Raw genomic sequence first — 25,511 nt, forward strand, 5'->3', positions numbered from 1 at the left:
ATAGAAGACAAAAGAAATCAATATATAACTTATAATACATAAGATAAATAATTTATAAATTACCTTCTATTTTGCAGGACATATTTGCTTACAAATGATATATATATTTGTATGTTTTTGTATGTATATATATTTCAAATCAGTATATTTATGTATTCGTAGGTAACGTTTAAATAAGGAAGCACATGCAGAATTATTAGCTAATGAATAATGAAGAGGGGTGGGATCAGATAAATAGATAAATTCACACTTCTTCCCACTTCTTTTCAAAAATGTAATTACAATTGACTGCTTTCTTACGCACTGTTCATTGGTTGGTTTCTGTGTTTATGATCTTTAAAAAAAAAAAAAAAAGTACATGTTCAAAATGAAAATTTCAATCAATCAATCAATCCTTATGAAACAGTAGCAGCGCCTAAATTGTTCCTGAATTAATACTTAAAAAAAAAGAAGCACAAAATCGTTAATGACACTAAAGAACAGCCTTTTTTTACTTACAAAGGAAGAAAAAACAAAGTCTGCACACTAAATTATTCCGCCAATATTTAATATAATTACCACCGAGGTGATGTTTCGAGCCACGTGCTCCTCTTGTTTGACAAAAGATCTTGGCTCGGGTCTTGACGAGTTGTAGCATTTATTTACTGGTCAACAGCCTAAACTGTGCACACACTGCACTGCCACGTAACTTCAGACTCTCTGCAGCCTCACTGTCACTGGCACACACACGCTTGCTCGCCGCTCTATCTTTCTCATTCCTGTCTCGCTATTCACACAATCTGGCACTGAAATGAAGCACCGAAATCTGTGTTGTGATTTGGTCCAGTAGGTACCAATCGTATGGTTTCGGTGCCGATCCCTAAACATACGAGGCCATAAAATGCCCCAAAGAAATTCAAAGAAGGTACTGAATGCCTACATCATGTCCCAGTGGTGCTGGCGCTCCAGTTTTAGGACCTCTCTTGCACTGGGAGAGGTTGATGGCGTCCCTGGCCCAGTTATCCACCAGTTGGTGCAGGTCATCAGTGAAGGTGCCCTTGCCCTTCTGCGTGTGAGAGGAAGGAGGAGAGGGTCCAGTCGCCTGCATCAGGGACGCAGAGTGGTTCTGGCAGAGGCCGGAACCATTTGTGGAGCCGGTCCCACTTGATCCTGGTGAACAAGAACAGACGTAAACTAAAAATTAAACTCAGGGAATCAATGAAAGTAGGTGACTGTGATGAAATGAGGTGGTTCCACACACCCGCGGAGCAGCTGCCGAGGCTGGGCATGGATGGAGAGGATCTAAGCTGCTTTATGGACAACATGTCAGCTGCGTGTGATGCTTTTGTTGCCGTTTCTGAGGCCTCTGTTGCGGAGGGTGAACTTTGCTTTGGAGGGGACTGTGAGCTGTGAAGACCCAGAGCTGAGGCTGGAGATCCTGAACAGACAAGCACAAGACAAACCACGTCAACACGTCATGCCAATGTTTGGATCTTCATGTTGATTTGGTTGTGTATTTTGTTTTTGTATGATTACAAACGTCAATAAAAAGAGAATTACAAAAAAGAATTCCTCTATTTGGATGCAATTTTTTGTTGGCATCCGTGTTCTACTTGGTTACAGTCAATCACTTGTTTGTTGTACAGGAATAACCTGTTTATGAGGCTCATCCCTGTTATGATAATATTTGGGACTCTGTGTTTACATGAGCACAAAGAAATCACGTTATTCACCTTCCACGTATACATCCCAGTTTCTTTCAGAGTACTCCTGTTAGCAAATACGGGTTTCTCATAGCCGGAATATAGCGTTTACGTGCTCAAACATATAAAAAAGGTTAATCCAACAACCCAATCACGTCCTTGTAAACGCACTGACCGAAACACTAGATGTCAAATGTTACATCTGCTGCCACGTGCAGGAGCGATTCTAACAGCATACAGAACATAGGAAGCATTTTATTCAAACTAATTCAACATCTGCAACTGTACAGTTGTGTCTCTAAAACCGCTCTTATATCAGCGGATGTGCTTAATATCGTCTGGCAGTGCTAAATAAAAGTCACACGCCTCAGCACTGCTGCTGGAAAAAAAATCCAAAGGGACACACTGTGTCGACATGTGTGTATTAAATTTGTCCCAAAACAAGTCAGCTCACCCTCCTTACCCGAGTGTACGGGGCTGGGCTGTCCACTACTGCGAGCAGATTTGTGGTTTTTGCTTTTGAGCCTTCGTCGACCTCCGGCCATCGCCACAGCAGGGGACAAGACAGAGGGAGGAGGAGGTTTTCCCATCTTCATGAACAGGGCCTCTATCTCCTCTTTCTGACGACTCTGCAGAAGCTGGATCTCCATCATGTGTCTGTGAGCGGAAGAAGACGGGCAGAAAAACATTAATTCATGTAAAAAATACTCCTGCTGAGCTGTGAAGTAACACTCAAAAGAGGAATTGAATGTAGTGTGAAGAAGCGCTGTGAAGACTGGACGTACTTCTCTCTGAGGCGGCTAATTTCTTTCTGCAAAGCTTCGTCCTCAGTCTCAGAGTCGTCATCGTTGTCACTGCTGTAGTGGGTGTGAGCTTTATGAGGCTCAGATGAGGACGAGGGCCCGTTCTGCATACTGGAACCATGTGTTGGACTGGAGCCTGCTGCTGGAGCCGGGGTCACTGAGGGAAATGAAGGTGTTGAGAGATAAAGTAAGTTTACCTGAGGACCTGTAATCTGTCACAAGAAGAAGAAAATCCATTTAAATTTACTGAAAACATTCAAGAATGATCCTGATATAATAAAAACATAATGGAGTTTCAAGCTTAGTAGCTACGTAAGTCTGCAGATTTTGCAAAGCTCTAAATCATAGATACTCAAATGACAGGAGGCCAGGGGCCAGTCACAGCAGCCCCATACAGGTTTCTAGGATTTTAACACATTTTTCTGATTTTAGGACATTATTCTGATTTTAGGACATTTCTATAATTTTAGCTCCTTTCTGGGGTATTGGGACATTTCTTGGATTTTAGGACATTTCTAGATTTTCTGAGCATTTCTTGGATTTCAGCATATTTCTAGGATTTTTAGGACATTTCTAGTTTTTCAGAACATTAGGGGCTTAGCTAAGATCTCTCAGGGGTGTGGGAGATCATCCACTGTCACTTTTTTAGATAAACAAGCTCTATTTTTATGCCGTTTAATGCACTCTGACACCTTATGTATACTAAAAGTACAAAAATAATTTCCAGCATGGTACTATTTTTTGTGTGAATTAGAAAATGTTTGGGGGACTACTAAGCACCCTATTATGTGCCAGATTTGGCCCGCAGGCCATACACACAAAACGTGATTCTTTGGTGATGTTAATGCAAGAGACATTTGATAAATTATTGTCATTTTAAGTTACCCCATTATTTTGAGTTTTTCCAGCGCAATGTCAAAAACAAATGAGTCATAAAAATCTTACCTCCAACTTCTTAGCATTTTTAAGACTTATGAAGGGTTGACTTAAGCCATTTTAATGCCATTTGAGGCCTTATTGTTACATTAATGAATTCAATGCCTTTTAAGACTTTTTAAGGATCCGTGGGTCTCTGCATTAGTTGAGTATCACTGCTCTGTGTAGTTATTCCCATTTCAGCCTCTATTAATTCGATAAACACATAAAAGGACTGGTTGGCGCAGAGGTGGAAATGCCTCCAGAGTCCACGGCTTTCTATATAAGCATCTCCAGAGAGCGTTACACTGCTTACATCATGACCATTTATCAAAGGCAAAAACAAGGATAGCTGTGATAATGTGATGATCCATTCAAACACTGGTTCACTTAGTCTGCTCAGTTACAGTCTTGTCAATGGCATCAGTTTTGTACGGTACTCAGTGTAGTATGCTATGGAAGGACGCTGTGTAATATTAGTCCCCTGCAAGGCAGGCTTTACACTAGATTTTGGGAGGTAGTTTAAGTACCTGTGACGGAGAAACGTCCCACTTTAGAGCCAGTTGTTGGCTCAGACGTGGCATTAGTGCTCGTGGACACTTGGAAGCGCCCAATGGTGGTGGGCTGACTGGCAGGAGCAGCAGAGAGAGAGGAGGCTCCATTCACAGCGTCAGTTTCACAGACTCCTTTGGACAGAGCGGATGACCGGTGGAGGGTATTTTCTGGACTTGAGGGGGAGGAGGAGGAGGAGGAGGAGGAGGAGGAAGAAGAAGAGGAGGAGGAGGTAGAGGATGGCGTAAGGGAAGATGAGGAAACAATACTTGAGGGATCTGGGACGCTGCTGGACGTGCCATCAGTGGCAACAGACACCTGGGAAAGAGAGGAGGGAGAAAATGTTAGTGAACTTAGCACGAGGTTTAGGTGTTCTAGACTGAAAAAATCAGATATGGTTCTGTGCAAAAGTCTCAGGCCACTTTATCTTTGTTATTTTAGCACGGTTATAATGATTATGTATTTATTTCTGAGTAGTCTTTCTATGAAAATACAGCCAAAACATACAAAAAATATGTATACAATATTAAAAAAGCAAATATTTGAGAAAAAAACGACTTCAACAGGCTAACATTGCAAGTATTTAGTGAGACCTCCCTTTCCACTTCAGTCTTGAAATCTCTGTGTGTGTATTTACACCAGGTTACATTCAAGAAAAGCTCAATATTGATTGTATTAGCCACCTTTTGTTATAGTTTTACAATTCCATGTTTCACATTGAATATTGACTTCAGTCTGATGAAGCCATTTTGCTTCGACTTTTTTTGGGTTTTAATGCATTCCACATGTTCTCTGTACTCTTTGTTTGTATTAATAAGGAGACTAATAAATAAATTAATAAATAAACAAACAAATAAATCCTTCTTACTTTGGTGTCACAACAGATCTATACTGACGATGGACTTTTGCATAGTGCTGTACATTTTAAACTGTGACTTAAACTCACTTGGAATCGTCCCAGAGTGAAACCTGCTGCTGGAGGCTGGACTCTGTTTCCTCCCTGAACGGTCTCTGGGCTCAGAGCCCTCCTCAACTGGGCGTCCAAATTACCCAGCGGTTGCTGTGACTGAGGAGTCACACAAACAGGATATAAGAAACAGTTTATATGGTAAATATTTGTTACAAACCAACAAAAATAGTCGAGTAGGACATACCAGGGCTGTACACAAACCTGAATTATGCCAGTAAAATTAGATCTGGCTGTTCAATACAAATATTTTACGATTTTCGTGTTCAGTGTGACAGCGAGCAGCCTTCACATCAGAAATTACACATTTACGACCCATCATTAGCTTGTTCACTAACATTTTTTGCCAATACTAGGTATCAAACAAAAAACAGACTGTCTCTTTTCAAGTTGTTGTGAGCTGTAAACTCAACACTTTCAAGCAGAAGGTCTCTCCTCCTCTGAGCTGCTGTCTATGTGCTGCCTGCATGTCACAGCTCCAAAGAGTTTGAAAGCCAAGAGCACTCACTCTGCAGCAAAATCTGGGGACCATCAGCCACTCAATAGATTACCATTGTTATTTTGGCTGGTCAGTGAAGCAAATCTAGCAGCCATTTGGATATTTTACCAGCATTTGGCTGGTGGCCGGTGCTAATTTCAAACCCTGCGTCCTAGGTAATACTACAGAAACATAGCAGATCTCACCTGATTTGGTCCTGGAAATGGGGGTACAAGTTCAGAGGGAGGTGTAGCAGCTTGATCAAAACCAGTAGGCAAAGTCTAAAAAAACGTAACAGAGCGGGAAGTCCAATTAAAAATATCATTACAACAACAAACAGCTTGTTGCTATTCTTGGATGCTGCAGTTTTCACTAACCTGTGCCCTGGGCTTAGTGGGAGGCGTCTGTCCTGCCGGGGTAATTCCCTGTCCTGGGGTAGTTGTGGGGCCCAGGACACCCTGCACCCCAGAGGTGAGGGGGAGGTTGGATGGAGGCACCATGGCAGCTCCAGGTGGAGGAGAAGAAGTCCCAGTGGGAGGAGAGGAGGTGCCTGTGCTCTGATCCACTGATGCAGAGGAGGAGCTCTGATCTTTAAAGAGGGACCGTAGCTTCTTATCTAGAGCCTGGATATCATCTCTGCCAGCCGTCTTGTTCTGGGGCTCAGCTCCCTCTGACTCCACCGGCTGAGGTTGGACCTGGCTCTGACTGGGTAACGAGGCGGGAGGAGGAGGCTGAGCAGAAATGGGGACAGGCTGAGACTGGGAGGGTGTGTGCTGTGGTGCATGGATGGACGAATTCACAGGCTGAGAGGACGTAACAGCACCAGTAAAGGGCTGCTGCTCTGGAGCAGGGACAGTGCCAGTACTACTGGGTGTAACAGCAGCGACAGAAGAGACGGAGCTGCTGCTCAGCTGAGGCCCGGGTGCTGCAGGGACGGAGGTCTGCACTGATGGGGGAGAAATGTTGGAAGATGTGGGTGGGATGTTGGCAGCAGGTGGGAGCTGCGAGGGGGCTGTTTCATGTGTCGACTGAGAAGGTGGACTGGGATCAGTGGTGACAGGAGCTGGAGTTTGGGACTGAGTGGATACAGGTTGAGGGGAAACCCTTCCAGTTGAGGGAGGAGGTGAGGATGTTGCAGTAGATGTGAGAGGCACACCAGGGAAAGTCGTGCTAGCAGTGGAAGTTTCTGGAGGAGCCAGGACATTGTTGGAGCTCTGTCCAAGTCCAGCCTCAGCTGCCGGGACAGGGCGCGGCTCTTGCTCAGCAGTAGAGGGATCCAGAGTGCTGCCTCTCTCCATGCGAGCCTGCTTCATTTTACTGAACGCCTGCTGGAGAGTCCCAGATGGAGCAGACAAAGAAAGACCCAAAGGTGTGGAGGGAGCTAGAAAAAGGAGAGAACGAAAAATGAATTCTAAAATGAATAAAAATGTTAATATGGTTATTTTGAGCATCAGTAACAGCTTATGTAAAAAGTTGTGTGACACAACATAAAAAGGAAACAACTTGAGTTTTCATTTTTCATTACACATTACTTTGTGACTTGTTTTAGAAAATATTATCTGCCAAGGTTAAACCTAATTTTGTTTTCAGCTTTTCAGTCAGGTTTATCATTTTTCTGTTATGACTAATTTTAGATTAATTCAAACCCGCGACCACTGCAGTGAGGACAAAGCATCTGTACATACAAACTGAACTACTGGGCGCCCCTTTTGAATTTGTTTTAAATAAAATATTGTGGTTATTTTCATGCAGTGTCAACTGTACTACTTTAAGAAAACAAACAGCGGGAACAGTTCAATTCAACAGAGAATAAAACAAACTATTTTCTCACCTGGTTCATCTCCAAAGGAGGTATTAGCAGAAGAAGCGCCAAAGAACTGTTCCTTCAGACGAGACTCTGGCACGGGGCTGACTATGAACCTTCGTCCTGCCGAATGCACAACCTGTGCCGTAGTGCTCGGGGAAATGCCTGGGAGAAAAGGCAAAAAGAAAGATAAGATGCGAGGCAGGAGTTGGACCTCATAAAAACAAAGTGGAATGGAGCAACGTGTTTTTGTTAACCTGGCAGCATGGGAACAGACAGCTCCGGCTGTTGCTGGTGATCACTCATCTGCAAAGACATAAAACACCCGCGGTTACGTCCTCAGGTTCAGTAGGTGAAGATTTGAACCGTTTGACATTGTTAATAAGGCTAATAAGGTGATGTGTGGCACAGAAATACCTGAGGAAAGCCTTCCTTCATGCCCTCTCCCTTCTCATCAGCCATTTCAATGACTTCACGGATTTGCTCGATGAAGGACTCCCGCTCACTCTCCAAGATGAACTCACTCTCAACCTGAAACAGAAGGCAAAAGAAGTTCACGATGGTAACAGAGACGGCATATTGTTGTTGGTAAGTGCAGCAGATATAAAAAAGTCACTTAAGGCATTTGGCAGCGGTGCAATCTGATAATTTCTTTTTTTTTCAGATCATGTCAATACTTCACTCCTGATTTAACTTAGTTTATCGTTCACTAGTGCTGTTGTCTGTTTGTTTTTGTTGTCTTTTGTTGTTTTTCAATCCTTATTTCTTTTTCTTTTTTTAAAAAAAAAAAGGTATTAATTTTTTCTCAATATTTTGTCTGGTGTTCTTTGGGCATTGTGTTATCTGTAAAGCGGCTTGTGTTGTTGAAAACTTGAAATTCAATAAACTTTAAGACATAAAAAAAAGCCAAAGTAGTTTGTTTGTACTTCTTGTTTTCTCTTCAATTACAGTGGCTTATCATTGTCAGCTTACAATTCAATGAGATTTTGGGGATGATAACTACACAGAAGTATAGACTCTATAAATAAATAAATAGTAAACATTGTACATATATAGACAATAAAAAATTGCATAAGAAATAACCATCAGACAGTCGATACTTCCTATATGTTAAGAGGAAAAAGCAATTACACCACCACTACCATGATCTGTGCAATCTCCTCCGGATTATCACCATCAAGGTCAAATCTGAAGGTCACCATCTTCCTGTTGTGTGTTTCCAGCTGGCACTCTGCTACTCTGTCGCCCACATTAGAGATCTGCAAAACATTCATTCAGGTTAAAACAGTTTCAAGTTAGAGGGTGTAAGACAGGACGAACATGAATGAACTCATCAGCTCAAAAAACGTACACTCAGAACATTTAGCTTGGCCTTTCCGATTTTCTCGTGGCGGGAGCGGCTGCGCACAGATCGCCGCTGGTGACGTTTCAGTGAGCGCCCCTCATGGCGACCTCCTGATGTAGAACTTCCATCATTACCGTCACTAAGACCTGAGGCTGCATCTGACAGGCAGCTGAAAGAGACAAGGACCCATGAGAGACAGATTGGACATATAGTGCAGTGCTGGTGAAACCTGATTCTTTTTTTAAAATAACTTTCTTCTTACCTTTCTACAGTTGGTGGAACCAGAGCGGAGGATCCTTGCTGCTCCACTGGTGTTGACTGAGGAACACTCACAGGGGCCTAAAACACAGAAATCAAGCACCTGATGTCAAAACCAAACCTCAAAATGGAGAGTCCTATTGTTTGTGCTTTACTCATTTGAATCATGGTTTAGGGATTTACACAGTAAACTGATATTTATCGAAGTCTTTTCCACAGAGTGCCTCCGGATTAATTCCTTTCTGTGGGCGGGCATAGAAGTTAGCGTCACCCTGATTCCCCCGTCAAAACGTCTATGGGATTTCTTCATTTAAATTTAAATTATAGCAGAAAATAATCTCTGTCGCAAACAAATATTTATGATGCTTACACGCCACTTTTAGGATTCTTGAAGCCTAGATGCAATTGCCAGAATTAAAAAGATAATATTAGGCAATAAACAGACTACACTACATCGCCTCCACAGTGAGACTGTAGAGCCGTGTTTGGTGTGATGACGCTCTGTAATTTCATTTAGCCACTTGTTAGCAACTGATTTAACAGGACAAATAAAAGCTTCAACCATCATGTGTGGGGTATTAAATGGTGTATTTAATGTCATAAAACTAAACATTAAAGTCTTTCAAGCTAGTGTTAACCACAGACCTTAGCTGTGTTCAAACCCGATCAGCCATTAACTCACTCACTCACTATTCTCTCTGTATTGTGAAATATATACTGAACTATATAGGGAATAACCAAGTAAGAGTTCAGACACTATGCTTGATTTTTCTTCCTCCTGAAATACAGGACCGCATTGCATTGTGGTACACCCAAGTTAAATGTAGGGTACATCATATGTACACTCAGATTTGCTGTGCATTGTGAATATTTTCTATTGCAGTGTATAACGGATGAAATTAACCACTGAGAATTCGAACATGGTGCAGTATTTCCGTAATAGGGAATGGTTTCAAACACAGCTTTCTGACATCTAAACAAAAAATATTTAAAAAAAAACAATTGACTTCAAGACGGGGTAACTGAGAGCGCTGAAATGCTTACTCATTTCCAGGTTTTAGGACTCATTCCAGGGGTACTCTAATCATTCATTCAATTTTATTTTGATCTTTTATGTTGACCAATAATTACAAGAAAGGAATGATTTGCACATGATCATCCACCAGATGGAGCTCTTGAACTTGGTTAAACTTGTATCTGGGTACAAGAGACGCCATTATTCAGCTCTCACGCAGAGTGCAAGTTTTCATGTTAATTTCCATCAGAATGTGGGCATTTTTCTCTGCCCTGCTAATATGGATATTAGTTACGTTTTTCAGAGTATCAGTTTCCAGTTCCAGCCCTGTAGGCAGTTGCAGTACTTTGATTTTTGTAACTAGTTTGCATTTCCTTTTGGTTACAACTCAATGCACTGTTTTATGGTTTCACATTTCAGAGGATATTTTCGTCTGCGGTCGCAGAAATGTGGGTGAAAAAACCGATAAACTCGATAAGAAATGCCCTTCGTATGTTAATCATATGTTAATTGGTGCTCCAAAAACATGTTTTTGAGGAATGAATTTACACGTTTCAAGGAACAGGCAGCATGTAAGGAGGTGTGGACCAAATGCTTCACACCTGACCCACATACACCCACCCACACAACTTTGTTTTGTGCTCTGTCGAGTACCTGCAGTACAGAGAGGCACGAGGCCTGATAGAGGAAGAATAGGTGCTCTGCGTTGAGTGGAGGTGACAGGATAGGAGGACTTGGATCACTGGTCCAAGACTTAGAGTCATGCAGGAATGAGCAGCATGCAAGGGGGAAGAGTGGAAGAAAAAAAAAGGGACAGCCGTGGTAATGAGAAAGGTGCGCCAAGAGAAAGAAAAAAATATTTAGAAAAATGCAAACATGAAAATGGACAGCATGAAATCCATACTATGGTATGGTGAAGTGATATGTCAGTGTATGTCTCAAATAGGGATGGGGATCAAAACCTGGTTCTACTGAGGACCAGGTTCTGCTTTTTCAAAACCTAAAAATCAATACCATTTAAAGGTTATCGATACTGCTATCGAGTCCCATGGGTCCTATAACTAAACATTATATCTTGAGTCGAGTCACGTCATTTAAATCCGATCACTGGTCTGCATACATCTATTGTACATCAAATTAAACCTAAATGGAGAAACTTCGACTGTCTTCAAGGTAAAAAAACACTCCTTCAGCTCCATCAGCTGTTGCAGCACATCTGGCATAATGTTCGTCATCATCCACACACCCAAACTTTGCAGCAAAGTTTAAAAAAGTAAAATAGTAAAAAAATAAAAAATAAAACAAAAAATAGTAATCCAATATTAAAATTGTCAGGATAAGAGCTAGTTAGCTAAATAAACAAAGTTCCATAAGGTTTCATGTGATGTGTTCAAGGTTGGCTCAGTAAAATGACTATTAAGAAAACATAAATAAAATTTCATTATAATGTGTTCAAATTTAACATAAAAGAACATTTAGTTTTTGACAAGAAACTTGAATAATTCAGTTGTTTGGATGAGAATTAGTTTTCCCAGCAATATAAAATAGATAGCAGAGATGGAATTACACCCAGTTTAACATCCTATCCTTCTTATAACACGTAACTAAAACTGCTTATGCCAAGATTTTTCAGGGTAACTATGCAAATTAAAATACAATCATTTATTTCCTAATCATTAAACACACGACTAAAAAATGACTGTAAAACCAGTTCTGTTAGAAACATACTTTTGCCTCGTCTTTCCACCAAATAATAGAAAAGAATCGATTGTGGATTTGATAAGCACTCGGATCATCAAGGAGCCTCAATAATCAAAAAAAATTGATGATCCCCATCCCTAATCTCAAAGCAAGATCGAATAAATGTGCATGTTAAGTCTGAGCAGGACAGGTGTGTGTGTGTGTGTGTGTGCGTGTGCGTGTGCGTGTGCGTGTCACCTGTAGCTGCTGAACTCCGGTCTGTGCCTGCGGTAGAGTCGAGCTTGGGAGACAGATGCTGCTCTCTGGCTGCTGCTGCTGTTGGGGCGGAGATGACTGAGAGGACGGGGGAATCATCACTTGCTGAGAGGAAATCTGTGGAATTGAAGGGATAAAGAGGGAGGAACAAGAATAAAATCACAAAGATCTGAAGTTGGGATACAAGCAAACACCTAGAAACATCTTGCCGACTTCTTAAAAACCTGAAAATCTTTCTAATCTAAATCTTTCAAAGATTTACTTTGGCTCTATTCCAAACCCTCACACACTTACCTGTTGGACAACATAGCTGCACAACTGAGATCATGTACCTATTTGACATTGTGGGATGTTAAACTATTCGTCTGTGAACTTTTATTATCAACTCTGCATTGTATTTTATAGATATGTACATTGCACGTCAATCCACACTGCATGTACAAGATTTTAAAAACTACTGAATGGAATATTTTTTTCTGGATAACATCATTTCCATTTTTCTGCGTTTCCTACAACCAGGTAAAAACTTACCAAACATCTGTGAAAATATAAACAATATGTTTATTTTGATTCCCAGAAAGGCTGTGGGTGTATTTACAAGCGTTAACAGGAAAATGGGACATTTTATCTACCTGAGGGGGAAGCGATGGTTGGTAGTAAACTCCGTACTATAAGAAACAAAACATAACACAGGGTAAGAGTAGGAAACTTGAGAATGAAAATAAAACTAAGGAAAATATAACAGAGGAGGCTTGAAAACTCGGGATTCGGAAAACTGAGTTGCTGCTTTCAGTGCAGCCACCTGAAGCACAGCCTGTAAGCTTCATAAGGTCAACTTGACACACTCTGAAAATTGTGTTTTTGCTGACCTTGAGCAGCTGAAGTTCACATTTGCTGCAGTGATATAAAAGCGTACTCAGGGTGTGTTCAATACAATCTCACATTACTGTTAGGTTTGTTGTTAGGTGCAACAGATTTCAAACGTTTAACCAGGCGTCAGTAAAACAAAAGTTTTCAATTGGCGTGAAGTTACTATTTAAGGACATGCAGTACACATTTACCTGTGGAGGAGCTACTGGAACAGTCTGGCTGCTCGGTGCAACAGGAACAACTTCAGGCTGGACACCGGGCAGCTGGGGTTGAACCTAAGTCACCACAGAGAGAAAACAACAACATGAGGTGAAAATTAGACAGAGACAAAATCCCAAGAGTAAAGACATACAGCTCAAGGGGCATGTGTTTAGTGCAGAGGTATGATAAATCATCAGTAATGTAAATCAACTTGTATAGTGCATTTTTAGTCTTCTTTCGACCCCTTAAAGTGCTTTTTTAACTACATGTCACATTCAATGATGCACAGACACATTTGTGCATCGGTGGCTGTAGCTTCAATACAAGGCGCCACCTGCTACTCAGTTTAAAGAATCAAACGCACTCACACACCAAAGACGCAGGCATCAGGAGTAATTTGAGTTCAGAGTTTTACCCACGGACTTCAACATGCAAAGTAGAGGAGGAGGGGATCGAACCACCGATCTTCTGATTAGCGGACGACGAGGCCGGTTCTAGGCATCGGCACGATGGAAGGCAATGTCAATTATGTCGTATTTTCAACAAAACTCACCACTGACAACTGCTGCTGTTGCGTTTGGTCATTTTGTGTCTGTGGGCACGACACCTGGGGCTGAAGGTGCTGACTGGGAGGAGAGCTGTAGGACACTCCGGGCTGAGGAGGCTGGACCTCAGGAGGGATGGTGGAACCAGGTATTCGGTCACCCATGTGACTGACTGTAAGAGGGGGATAAAAAGGGTTTATTAATGAAAATACTCCAGAATGCACTCACTCTAACGAACCATAAATACTCTTTGATGCACACCTCCTCCGGTGTGCTGGAGTTGTTGGTGTTGGTCAGTCTCAGGCGCCTCTGACTCTGGCTGAACTGGAACTGGGACTTGCCCAGTTGACTGGGGGACATAAGGGACCCCCTGTGCCATGCCGGTCAGCTGGGTTGATTGAGGAGTGCTGTAGTTAGAGCTCTGAAGGCTCTGCTGAGATGCAGGCTGGGCAGACATCTGTGTGCTGTGTTGGTTTGGTTGTGGAGGGACATAAGGGGCAGGCTGTGGCACCGGCTGGGACTGAGACACCTCCGTGCTTGACTGTTGGCCTGGTTGCTGAGCTGGCAGTAACTGACTCTGCTGTTCTTCTTCAATCCTTCTCTTCTCTTGATCTTCTCTGACCTTTAAGTCAGTCAGCGGAAAATGTATTAAAATCCCTCAAGAGAGCACTGATTGACAACAAGTAAACATCACGTCAGATGCACTATGTCGAAAACCTGCTCACCTGCTGCCGCTGTGCTCTCTTGCGACTGATTAGAGACACCCTGTCCTTTATGGCCTTCGCAATGGTCTTGTGGTCACCTTCATACACGTAACCAGACTCAACCTACAGGACAAAGACATGACGTATAATTCAGCAATGAACATTTGAGAGATTGCAATGAAAACCCTTTAAACTATTTTTTCTTTTTCCACGTCACATGCAGTCTTAAATAAGTGTTGCATTTGAAAAAAAAGAGTGATTAGACTTTTAAAAGTTCAAGTCACCATTTCCTGAGCCACATCCTCTGGGACGTCTTTGTTGAGGTCAAAAGAGAACTCAATAGCTTCGTTGTCTTTGTACTTCCCCTTGAGTTTCTTTACATCCTCAATTCTCAGCCACAGCTTAATAGCCTCCATCTCTCCATCGTCTTCTTCTGCCAACTCCACTCGCACCCCTGTGTCCTCCTGGAAGAAGGCATGGTTCAAAAGGTCCTTGATCGAGTACCTAAACAGAGGGAGACAAGCCGTGAGCCAATATGTTTTCCTTAAGAGCTCGACTACCCTAAACCTGTTAACGTGGGCTCCAAAGCTCGAGACCTCTCGTCCTTGTTCTGGCGAATACATCCCTCGATGATCTCCTTCACTTCAGGAATGGCCACCTTGTCGAAGCTGCCCGGCTTCACCCCCTACAGGAAACACAGAACCCTGAATGAGAATATTTCTTCTTATCATCTGACATTTTCTCAGTTCCTTGATGTCTTTTTTCAGCTCAGAGGCCCTTAATTAGCACCACAGAAACATTTCACATAGATGAAAGGGAACTCACTAACTTCCTCTTTCAATTTTGTTTTAGAATGAATCTCAAAATCCACGGTGTGAAGTGGAAGAGGTGGCTTTGAAGGAACTATGGTAAAAGTTCTGTATGAAACTCTGGAAAAGACGGCTGATTGGTGAGTCTGTTTCCACACTTAAGGTTGGTGTTCAGTCCAAATACCAAACCAAAATGTCTGTATTTGTCAAAATTAGGGGTCAACAGATTGTCTGCCTGGCTGATTATTAGGGCTGATATTTGGCATTTTGCCAGTTATCTTTTCAACGTTTTATTTTAATGATAACTGATAAAATAATAAATTAAAAGTGTAAAGAAAGTGTCAGCATGAGAGTAACTTTTACTTCGCAAAACCTCTGGGAGATACATTTTATTTTTTAATTTTATTTATTATTTTTATTTAAATTTTCACTTGACTTAAAAAAAAAAGTTGCTAGAAAATTGCTGTATATGATGTTGAAAGTTTCAATTTTGATTAAACATTTACTAAAGGCATTTAAACAAAGTTTTGTGTTGGAGTTTGTTATATTCCAAACTCTAAATACTGACGGAATGATTTTCGTTTTTATTGTAAATGCATATTGGTTCCAAATATCGGTTATCGGTCTCATTAACTACTACTAATCGGCATCGGAATCCGACCTGAAAAACCAGTATTTGTCGGCCACTTTGTCGGCAAATCTTTTTCCAGGGTAACATACAGCACCTTTAAATCATGCCTAAAGGATGGCATGCTTTCTGCCAGGTAGCAAATAAAAACTGCTGAATGTTAAGTGATGATAAAGGGGGGCATATGTCAGTGGAGCAGATGAGAGGCGATAAAGTACAGGAGATGAAAGGACATGAATTGAGCCAAAAGCAACAGGAAACTGTATGGTGCTACAGGAAAATGGAGGACTGGCTGAACAGCTGAGCTGAACAACAGAACAGGAAGTACAACCGCCCATTTCCCTAAGGAGTAGTACTGTAAAACCATAGCATGTGACACTACCCAAACATGGACTCAACACCACAATAACACTTTCTCAATTGCATTAACTGTGCTTGGTGCTCAAGTGTGACCTCTTTGTTGCAAATTAAGGATTGGTCTCAATACTTAGCAGCGGTGTACATAGAAAAATCCTTTGTTGAGTCATGTGGTAATAACGTCAGTAGTTGTGCTTATCAGTTAAAGATAAAAGGAGGGTATTGGTAAAGACACTCTAGGAGCAACCTCTTTATCAATGAGACTGTTGTTATTGCAAAAGTATGAATCATATCAGTGACTAAGTCACTAATAAGGCCAAGTTTTTTTTTCCTATGACAGTTACTGCCCTTCTGACATCATCACAAGACTAAACCATTAGCCGTTACGAAAACAGCAGGACTGCACTTGTTTAGCGTCTTATCAATCATCCACGCCTCACATCTACCATGGTTCCTGTCGCTTAAAGCAAGTCATATTTATTTTATTAATAATTATTTTTTGGAACATAAAACATGACATTGTTTGTCCGGTGAAACTTAAGTTTATCTACGTCAAATGATGGAAAAAAACAAACAAACAAACAAACAAACACCCCCTCTTTTTGGAGGACAATGACTATATCATACTATTATAAACTTCTATTTGGTTTACCAACAGAAGTAGGAAATATATGGCATTTCTAGCCAGTTTTCTTGGCAATCTTGTGTTTGCCCCTCTGCATTTGAGATCCCACTACTTGGATTCCCATCATGATGAGTTTAAGAAGCAAAACATATTTAATTATTTAACTAAAAAATAGATGTTACCAGTGATTTTGAGATTTTACTATGCAACTTCAGAAAAAAATAATTCATAAAATCCTTTTTCCTATGTCTGAGCATTTTTAAGACACTTGAAAGATTAGTTTAAGTAATTTCAATACCAAATATGCCATATTTTCAGATTTATTAAATCAATGCCTTTTAAGACTTTTTAAGGATTTGTGGGAATCCTGATCTTCTCTGATTTAACTAACATTCACCAACCAACAGCGCAATGGGACATAACCTGATTAATACAGGGTTACACTGAACTTAGGAGGTGGAAAAAAAGATAGAAATGCAAAGTAAGCTTGATAAAGAGGTGTCAGCGGGAATATAGAATCATTCCAGAATGGGACACTAGCCTTCTTGGCACATAGGAAGAAGTGAAGGCAGGGCAGAGGGGTGACATGGAGGGCTGAAAAGACAACTTACGCTGGTAACTCTGCGGTAGATCTGTGCAGCATTCTGGCACTCTGAGTACGGGTACTCTGAGGTGGCCATCTCCAGCATGCACATTCCAAAGGCATACACATCCACTGACTCGTCGTACTTCTCCTCATACATCTCAGGCGCCATGAACTCAGGGGTACCTTAAATCAAAACAACTATTCAGAACTCTCGAACTCCCTTACTGATTGAGTGGGCTTCTCACAACCCACTGCCCCTCTGCTCCTCTAACCCGTGAGGGGTTGAGGAAGAGGAGGATGAGTGGAGCCTGAAGACGTCTCCTGGAGTAGAACCTGTGAGGTGAAAGTTGGAATAGAGAGAGAAAAAAAGAAAAAGGGGGAGGAAAGCAAAAAAGAGACAGAAAACAAAAAAGGAAGGAGAAGCTGGGCTCAGTTAGACTGCAGAGAAGAAAGCAAGCGTTTGTCTGTGTAAGACCTTAACATGTTGGGATTCAAGACTGTGACTGAGGTAGTCAATGTGCAGAACACACTTGTTGCCAAAATGTTATTTGCAAAGTTCAAAAGAATAAATGAGCAGGCCGAAATACAGTGTAATTTGTTTAAAGGGATGCCAGTGATCCCTGCAAGAGAAATTTGACTAGCTATGGAACTTTTGTCAAGACATTACCTTAAAACCACATTGTCTTTTATAGTACACTCACCTTTTGGAGTCTGACTTACCATCTCTTCTTCACCTGCCGGGAGAAACTGTTATGGTCAAGCCTCAGAGAAGCAGATCCCATAGCTAGTTACTGCACTCAGCAGTGTGTCTTTGCACATCGGCCTTGTTCGATTAATTAATCATTTTATATTCAATCTCGGGTCTTACACAGAAAAACTGGTTATTTGAATGTAATTGTTTTTGATATTGATGTGTGTTACAGCACACTGTCACACTTACCAGGCCCATAAAAGTTCATACTTACTTAATGACCAGCAGTACCCTATTCATTCCAAACAGCAGAATGGGGCACAGCTGAGGCTAGAGCCTACATTTTAAAAACATACCCAAGAATGTGAAAGTAAAAAAATAAATAAATAAATAAAAATAAAACAAAGAAAAAACAAAGGCAAAAGGCTGACAGAGAGAAAGTGGGGAGAGCTCCCTGGACACAAAGATGGATCAAAAAGATTCTGCGGCCCTGTAATATTTTAAAAGACAGTAAGAGACAAACACTAGAAAAAAAAAACCTGTTGAGGCAAACCCATAGAAAGAGATGTTAAACATTATAGGTATAACGGGCAAACAGACCACATATTTCCAAACCACAGAACAAAGACCAGTCTAAGACAGAAGCAAAGGCCATACCTTAAGCCATGGCCAGGTTAGCCTGCAAGAAGGCATGACATCTATTATAATACTGGTATTAATATTTAACAGTATGAGAAACGTTAGGCGCTACTTACATTCAGTAGGAGCCTGGAAAAAAAACCTCTCTTTTTTTTGGAGAAACATAGAACAGAAATATTCTGTGCAATGACCAAACTTGATAGAGTCGCTGTGCGAGTGCAAAGAGAGAAAGCCTTGTGGTTATCTGTGAGATTACCACAGTTTTTGGCCTCCATTTGAGCTGTGGTTTGAGAGACAGCTGAAACGCTGTGGTCTGTTTTTGAACCACATCGTCAGAAAAACAAGACAAAGGAAAATACCCTCTTTAAACACCATCATTTTCCATACAAACATAATATAACCTCAGAAAAGGCACTGCCCCACAGCGGGACAGGGACCCGAAGGTAGAAATGATTTTGGAGTCGTACCTATAACACTCTTCGCGAATGATGCGCGCTTGAGTGTGGCCAGTCCCAGGTCTCCAATCTTGACGGATCCTGTTGGGCCTGTGATGAAAATATTGTCGCACTTAAGGTCCCTGTGGATGATGGGGGGAGCCCGAGTATGAAGGAAGTGGAGCCCCTTGAGGATTTGTCTACACCAGCTGCGCAGCACTTTAATTTTCATCACCTTGAACCGCTTCAGATATCTACAAGAGAACAAATCATCATTTTCACATATTCTCTGAGGAGCACAGAACTAATAATGCTAGAAAATGACGTATTTTCTTGTATTCTTTTATTTAATTTTAATAAATTACATGCAAAGTTCAACAAATACTTAATTTTCTAACGACAAACAGACAGAATATTTATACTCAATAGTCAGCATGATCCTTTTTTATCCAAAAAGCACAGCCCTAGTGTACAGTATAAGGTATATATGAGTTATGTATTAATGTGTGTGCTGGCTCTGGCAAGTTTGAGACTCACGTTTTGAGTGTGCCAGAGGTCATGAGTTCAGTGACCAGTACAATGCACTTCCTGCCTTTGGAGGGTCCCTCCCAGGAGTCGTAAAAGCGGACAATGTTGGGATGCTGTAGTCCCTTTAACATCCCAGCTTCCTCCTTAAAGCGTTGCCTCTCTGTCTTTGACAGCTTACGATCCTGCGGGAGACAAAAGAGAAATATTTTAAGATTTCACACACCACAAAGGGCAGCACTATTTCTAGATCTACACAGATTATTTTGGAATGATGACTTTTTAACAATGCATTAATGACAAAACAGTAATGTGCAAATATATGACACGATGGACACGATCAATACAAATGGCAAGTGAAGATTTATATCTAATATCTAGAAAAAGTTTTACAATCAGCTTGATGTTCCAGGTTTAAACAGTGGAGAAACAACAAATCTAAGGGATTTAAACTGAAGAAAATGCCTTAGGTGGTACAGTTTACATTTCCTTCTTCACGCACAAAATTGCACATACACTCTGATAAAAGTACAAATATACAGTTGAGGCAATAGGAGAGTGGCTCTTCTCTAGTTTTCTCTGGTGGACTAGTGTGAACCAAATGAAATGTTTCTAGCTTTGTCCTAAATACCAAGAAAACCAAAATGAGACAAGAGCCACAGCATTGCTGAGAATTAGAGAAGAACGGGACAGTGCAGACTATAATCTCAAGCAAAAACATGATACATCAGGCTTGTTACACCGAGACAATTCTGTCCTCTTTCCAAACCTTTTTAAAACACAAGATACGCTAATATCAACAGGCAAACGCCTCTCTGAAGTAGGTTTTAGTACATTTGTGGCAAAAATAAATAACAAATAATCACCATAGTCTGAAGACAATATCTACATACACCATATCACTTTATGTGTTAAGATCCTACTATTTTAGTTTTTTAGAAAATGGTAATCAGAACAGTATAATGTATGTAAATGTTTTTTTTTTTTTTAATAATGAGAGTAATTATGGATTGTTTTGTACTTTTAATTAGACAAAACGTTTTATCTTTATTTATTATAGCAATAATGATAAGCTATAACATAATCAATGATATACTGCCCTGCCCTTTGGATACCAAGTGTATCTAGTATGAGGGCAATGATGCTCACCATGGACTGCATGGTGAACAAAGCTATAGATGATAAGAGTGAACATATGTCTGGCAGCTGCTGGGTTTGTTAATGAATCATAGCACAACGCTTGAAAAGCTGATACCGGTATATGCTATTTAACATAGCATAAAGTGACTGAAGCATAAATATGGATTGGCATGAACTCTTATGGTAGGGTTTGCATATTAACAAAATATCTGGAATGTGTAAAACCACCCCTCTCAAGTTTCAAAAGTAATTTCTGGCATGACCTACATTTGCAGTATGCATAACTATAGAGCAGCAGGCCCATACCAGTTAGACAAGCCCAGTGAAACCATGCAGCCAAAGACCTCCCTTGAAACCCCCAGGGACCTGGCCATAGGCCAGGCTGTCCAGGAAATTCAGCCCATTTGTGAGTGTGTAGAGTGAGGGTTTAACTTTGTTTGTCATCCAGAGATAGAAAACCTTCCACTGACTGAGACCACGAGAAGAAAAACATAACTCAGACTTTGTGGAGGGTATTTTGGTGGTTTTGCGGTTGATTGTTTTCAATGTCTGGGGGTAACACAGAGCATCTGAAAATGAGCTTGTTAAAGAGAAACATATGTAAACAATTAGGCTCAGGGGAGGACACTGAATCAGGGAGCAATGTCAGGAAACAGAGGATAAGGAAAGATGGGCGATAAATGGAGGCCAAACCATGCACTTGGAACGACTGACCTACTTTTCAGAGTATTATCTATTGGGGCAGTGGTTCCCCTCTCTAACTGCGTCATGCAAAACACCCATGGCGGCATTCACAACCTCAGAGCTCAAAGCCAAGAATCTGCAGAGCCCCAGCCCCACAAAAACCCATCTGTATTAATTTACAATGGGCCTCATGCAAGAAACAATATACAAACAGATTTTCTTGTCTTTGCTCGAATCTACCATTTGTTGTTATTTTTAGTACGGGTATATAATAGAGTGGTTGAGAGCACTCTTACCAAGATATGAGAAAACATCTTAGTTTTACAGACTGCAAATTGTTGCCCAGCACAAGGAAAAATGCATTTTATATTTGAGGAGCATTTTTTTTAAAATGCATGAATTTAATCAAATTTAGATTATGTTTTAGAGTTATTATAATGAATGGATTATTTTTTTTTTTTAGGGCAAAGGAAATACTTCTATACTTATACTTCAGTCACTGTGCATCCCTCTGCTGACCAGTGCTGGTGTATAACTAAGTATATTTACTCAAGTATTGTAATAAAGTACAAATCTAAGGAACTTATTCAGTACTCTAATCCCACTTTACACTTCTATCCCCCTACAATTTAGAGGGAAATAAACAATTACTTGATTAATTTGAAAATCAACTGGCAGTTATTTTGAAGTGTAAGACATTTTTCATGCAAAAAACATTTCATGAATCCAGCTTCTCCCATATATTATATGAAAGGAGATTCAGCATTAAGCACATCTGGGTAAGAGCAGATTTGGATGGTTAAGAACATTTGGTGCATCTAGGCTGACTTTTCCTATATATTCTCTTACCAGAAAATTAAGTGAAAATTTAAGACAAATTTAAGAGTACGTTGCTGCATGAGGCCCAATGAGACAAACCAGATGAAAAACTACATTCACTGTAAGAGATAAGACATCCAGCTGCTTAAATGATGTCCACTTCAACTTCTACAAAGAAAATACAGAAAAGTATCTGACTCACACTCAAACACCCTACCCGTCAAACATTTTTCTATGACTTACTCAGCATAAGCCAGGACAAACTAATTACTTAGCTTCCTTACCGCTTAAAAGCATGCATGACCCACGGCCTGTAAAAACCCTCCAGGAATTTACAATCCTGCAATTAAGATACACATCCCACTTCTTTTGACTGTCACTAGAAAGAGTTATTTGCCCGGTCTCATGTCCTGCTGTTAATGTCACTTGGACCACAGCCTGGTAGTCTCTGGTACATCCACAAATCTCAATCAGAGAAGCCAAATATTCACCACTCACTGAACAATAGAAGGAAATCTTACTTCATCTCATTACTACCAATCAAAGGCAGACTATTGCCATATAAAATGTTTCTCTTTCTTGTACTTAGATTTAGATTTAGATTAGTGTAATGGCTTAAGAGATCAAGAAAAGCAGGACGGTCATTTTCGGCAAGTGCTACAATATCTAATGCACATTCCTGTGCATTTGGGAGCAAATTTGACAATTATTGTTACACCTGAAGGATCCCAAGATACTGAGATTTTAAGAAAAGTATATTTGTCAACAGTTTTTCATTTAGATTGTAGCCTAGGTTGCTATGGTTTAGCTTCATCACTTTGTTTACTGTGGTTTGCCTTGTAAGTAATAATAAAATAAATAATAACGTTTCTGACATGTTTGCTTGACTGATGTGAGGTAGGGCTGGGCAATTATTCGCATTTTATTGATTATTGAGATAAAACAATTTTGTGCCACATGACGACTAACGATGCTGCTTGTCTTGTATTTTGTAAATCAAGGATGTGCTTGGCCCCTCCCGTTATACTTGACGACCATCAGGTTAAGCAAGAAATTCATTCAAGAGTATTATGTTGTATTTAATTACGTCATGACTAAGCCTTCATTGAGAGTTGTGTTATCGACACTCCCAGTTTAGATAGGCAGACAAGAAAACCAATGCAACTCGCTTGTGAAAGTTATACAATAACACAAACTATCCAGCAACAGAAGACCAGATTTATTTATTTATTTATTAAGAGCATAATGTGATGGCTTCAGTTTCCTGTTGTAAAGGGCCTGACAGCAAGGTAACACGGTGAAAATAGTCTACATTTAGCGTAAAGAAGTTTAGGTTGTCCTGTTTTTGTGTGGCTAAAATATATTTTGCTGCTTCTCCCATCCACAGTCGCCAGAAACACTAGTTTTACCTCACCGCTCTCCAATGTTTTTGGAGAATATTTCTGTTGAATTTAATCCACCAGAATTATAAAGAGCTTCTGTTTCTGTCAGGAGTATAATTAAGAAAACTTTGCCACACCATTATTCCTTCTCTCCTTTCACATGTAGAAACCATATATTGATATTTATATATTAAATAATCTTTAAATAACTGATTTCAATATCAATCAAAACAATCATGATTAGTATTTTTGCCACAATCGAGCAGCCCTAAGGTGAGGTGGATGTGGCTTGCTTATCTCACCCCAACTCCACTCAGGATAACCCCATCTTTGAATTTAATTATCTGGCTTAAATAATTTATTGATGTGCAGCATGTTAAAACCCAACATCAGGCCTTAAAGCATTACTTCAAAACGTTCCATCAAAACCGTTTAAATGCTTTCACAGATCATGTGTCCATATTTTCCTACAGTCGACAGTATCATCATATTCTTCAAACTATTTTGAGGGAGAGGCTTTAAATGTCTGTAAATTAAAAACCTAACCTGGCAAGCACGCAACAGCAGCTGCAGCTGAATCACAGCAGCATCTGACAGAGTGGGCATGAGTCAGCTCACTAAATAGCTGTGTTGCCACCACTGCCTGCGATATCATAACTCTCAGCTGTGGAAAACTGCCCTTATGGAGCCTCTGAGAGCGATAAAAGTGAGATAAGAGTGCATGGGAAGATACAGTAGTGCAATGTGTGTGTAAAATTATATATATATACATACATTTAATTTACATAAGGGTGCATGAGGAACGCTGAATTACTTCAACACTTTAACTAACACTTAAAATCTTATTATTAATATCTTCCAAATCAGACTTATCAGCACTTTTTTAATCATCTTTGCAGAGTCAGCACAAAACTTATCTGAAACCATGATCCCATTGCTTCAGCAAAGCAATAAATCAACTTTGATTTATTACCCAGGCCTAGTCATAGTCCAACAATATAGGACACGAAATTACATAGGACAGGGTGATAGTTTGCTGTAATATGTTATCTTTCATCCAAATTGTGCTGTGATGATACTAACATCATCCAAATGAACAACTGTGACTATATATATTACAACAAACAATTAATTACTGAAGTTTTTCTTTTTTTTCAATGTGCGTCACAGTGGAACATGGTTCGTTGCACTGAAAATCTATTTCATTTTTTATGTGATTTTGACCATGCCATGTTATATAACACTTTCAAAAATGCTGCTAACAGAATTGTGGTGATTATTATTTAACCATAATTGCCAAGCCCTAACACTGTCTAAACAACTTCATGAGCTGAGCCGTTTTTCAGCGAATGTGAATCACATCTAATGCAAGTTAACTACAGTATCACCAGAGCAGAACAGAAAATACTGCTCCTAGGCAAAGGCCATCATAAATAACTCAACAATCCTAAAAATAGACAGTGAAAAAAGCCTGTGATCATGCCTAGGGCTGGCTCTGTCAGGTCCCTGCTCTGAGCTCTGCTCTGTGGTTGACACTGAGTTGCTAGAAGATCCCCTACGGTTGGCTGAGATCTCGGTAACTGATGGACCTGAAAGCAAGCTAAGATGCCACGTTAAACAGTTACACCCTAAATGCTACTTAGGTATTGCATTAAGTGCAGTATTTCTCTGTGGACAAGCGTTTTTATGTGCTACCCTGACACTTTGAGACGTGGCAGTGAGGCCAAGGATCACCATGTGACTGTCAGTCAAACACACAGCATAAGAATGCATGATGCATCCAGGCCATTTCACATCTGTCAGTGTGACTAGTCATCTAATCTGATGGTGTTAGAAAAGACAACAAGGCTCCCCCTTCATATAGAGCAAAGAGGGGATAAAAAAGGCATTAAGACAACCACAATGAATGATTAAAATCACATTGCTTAAAAATCTGCTTTTTTGGAAGACAACCACGACATGTTCGTCTTATAGTCTGTGTATCCAATAACATGTATACTTTTCTTTTTGCAGCAGGGTGCTTTGCATGGCGTGTGTTGTCTTGTGAGTTCCTGTTTGCTGTCGCTGTCTATATGGTGTCCTGCTGCCACTGTTATG

At 40.4% G+C, this 25,511-nt stretch overlaps 1 protein-coding gene across 3 annotated transcripts in view; it reads right to left on the reverse strand.

Moving 5' to 3' along the window:
* Positions 1–25,511, reverse strand: part of LOC121950014 (serine/threonine-protein kinase WNK1-like) — a 39,143-nt gene that overhangs the window by 3,181 nt on the left and 10,451 nt on the right. The window contains exons 3-27 of one of the 3 annotated variants that reach the window (XM_042495912.1): positions 19,402–19,574; positions 18,898–19,118; positions 17,126–17,283; positions 14,692–14,780; positions 14,380–14,599; positions 14,117–14,218; positions 13,653–14,013; positions 13,400–13,563; positions 12,837–12,920; positions 12,408–12,443; positions 11,758–11,892; positions 8,809–8,885; positions 8,553–8,715; positions 8,344–8,460; positions 7,619–7,732; positions 7,459–7,507; positions 7,229–7,366; positions 5,775–6,778; positions 5,604–5,678; positions 4,899–5,018; positions 3,931–4,270; positions 2,468–2,642; positions 2,146–2,339; positions 1,241–1,417; positions 920–1,149 (exon numbers count right to left, since the gene is read on the reverse strand). In XM_042495912.1, the coding sequence (XP_042351846.1) occupies positions 920–1,149; positions 1,241–1,417; positions 2,146–2,339; positions 2,468–2,642; positions 3,931–4,270; positions 4,899–5,018; positions 5,604–5,678; positions 5,775–6,778; positions 7,229–7,366; positions 7,459–7,507; positions 7,619–7,732; positions 8,344–8,460; positions 8,553–8,715; positions 8,809–8,885; positions 11,758–11,892; positions 12,408–12,443; positions 12,837–12,920; positions 13,400–13,563; positions 13,653–14,013; positions 14,117–14,218; positions 14,380–14,599; positions 14,692–14,780; positions 17,126–17,283; positions 18,898–19,118; positions 19,402–19,574 (4,716 nt within the window). Of the gene's footprint in view, positions 1–919; positions 1,150–1,240; positions 1,418–2,136; positions 2,340–2,467; positions 2,643–3,930; positions 4,271–4,898; positions 5,019–5,603; positions 5,679–5,774; positions 6,779–7,228; positions 7,367–7,458; positions 7,508–7,618; positions 7,733–8,343; positions 8,461–8,552; positions 8,716–8,808; positions 8,886–11,757; positions 11,893–12,407; positions 12,444–12,836; positions 12,921–13,399; positions 13,564–13,652; positions 14,014–14,116; positions 14,219–14,379; positions 14,600–14,691; positions 14,781–17,125; positions 17,284–18,897; positions 19,119–19,401; positions 19,575–25,511 lie in introns of all 3 variants that reach the window. The other 2 variants (XM_042495911.1, XM_042495914.1) reach the window with 2 other exon arrangements.

The sequence above is a fragment of the Plectropomus leopardus genome, chromosome 11 (assembly GCF_008729295.1).
Source record: "Plectropomus leopardus isolate mb chromosome 11, YSFRI_Pleo_2.0, whole genome shotgun sequence".
Classification (NCBI taxonomy): Eukaryota; Metazoa; Chordata; class Actinopteri; order Perciformes; family Serranidae; genus Plectropomus; species Plectropomus leopardus.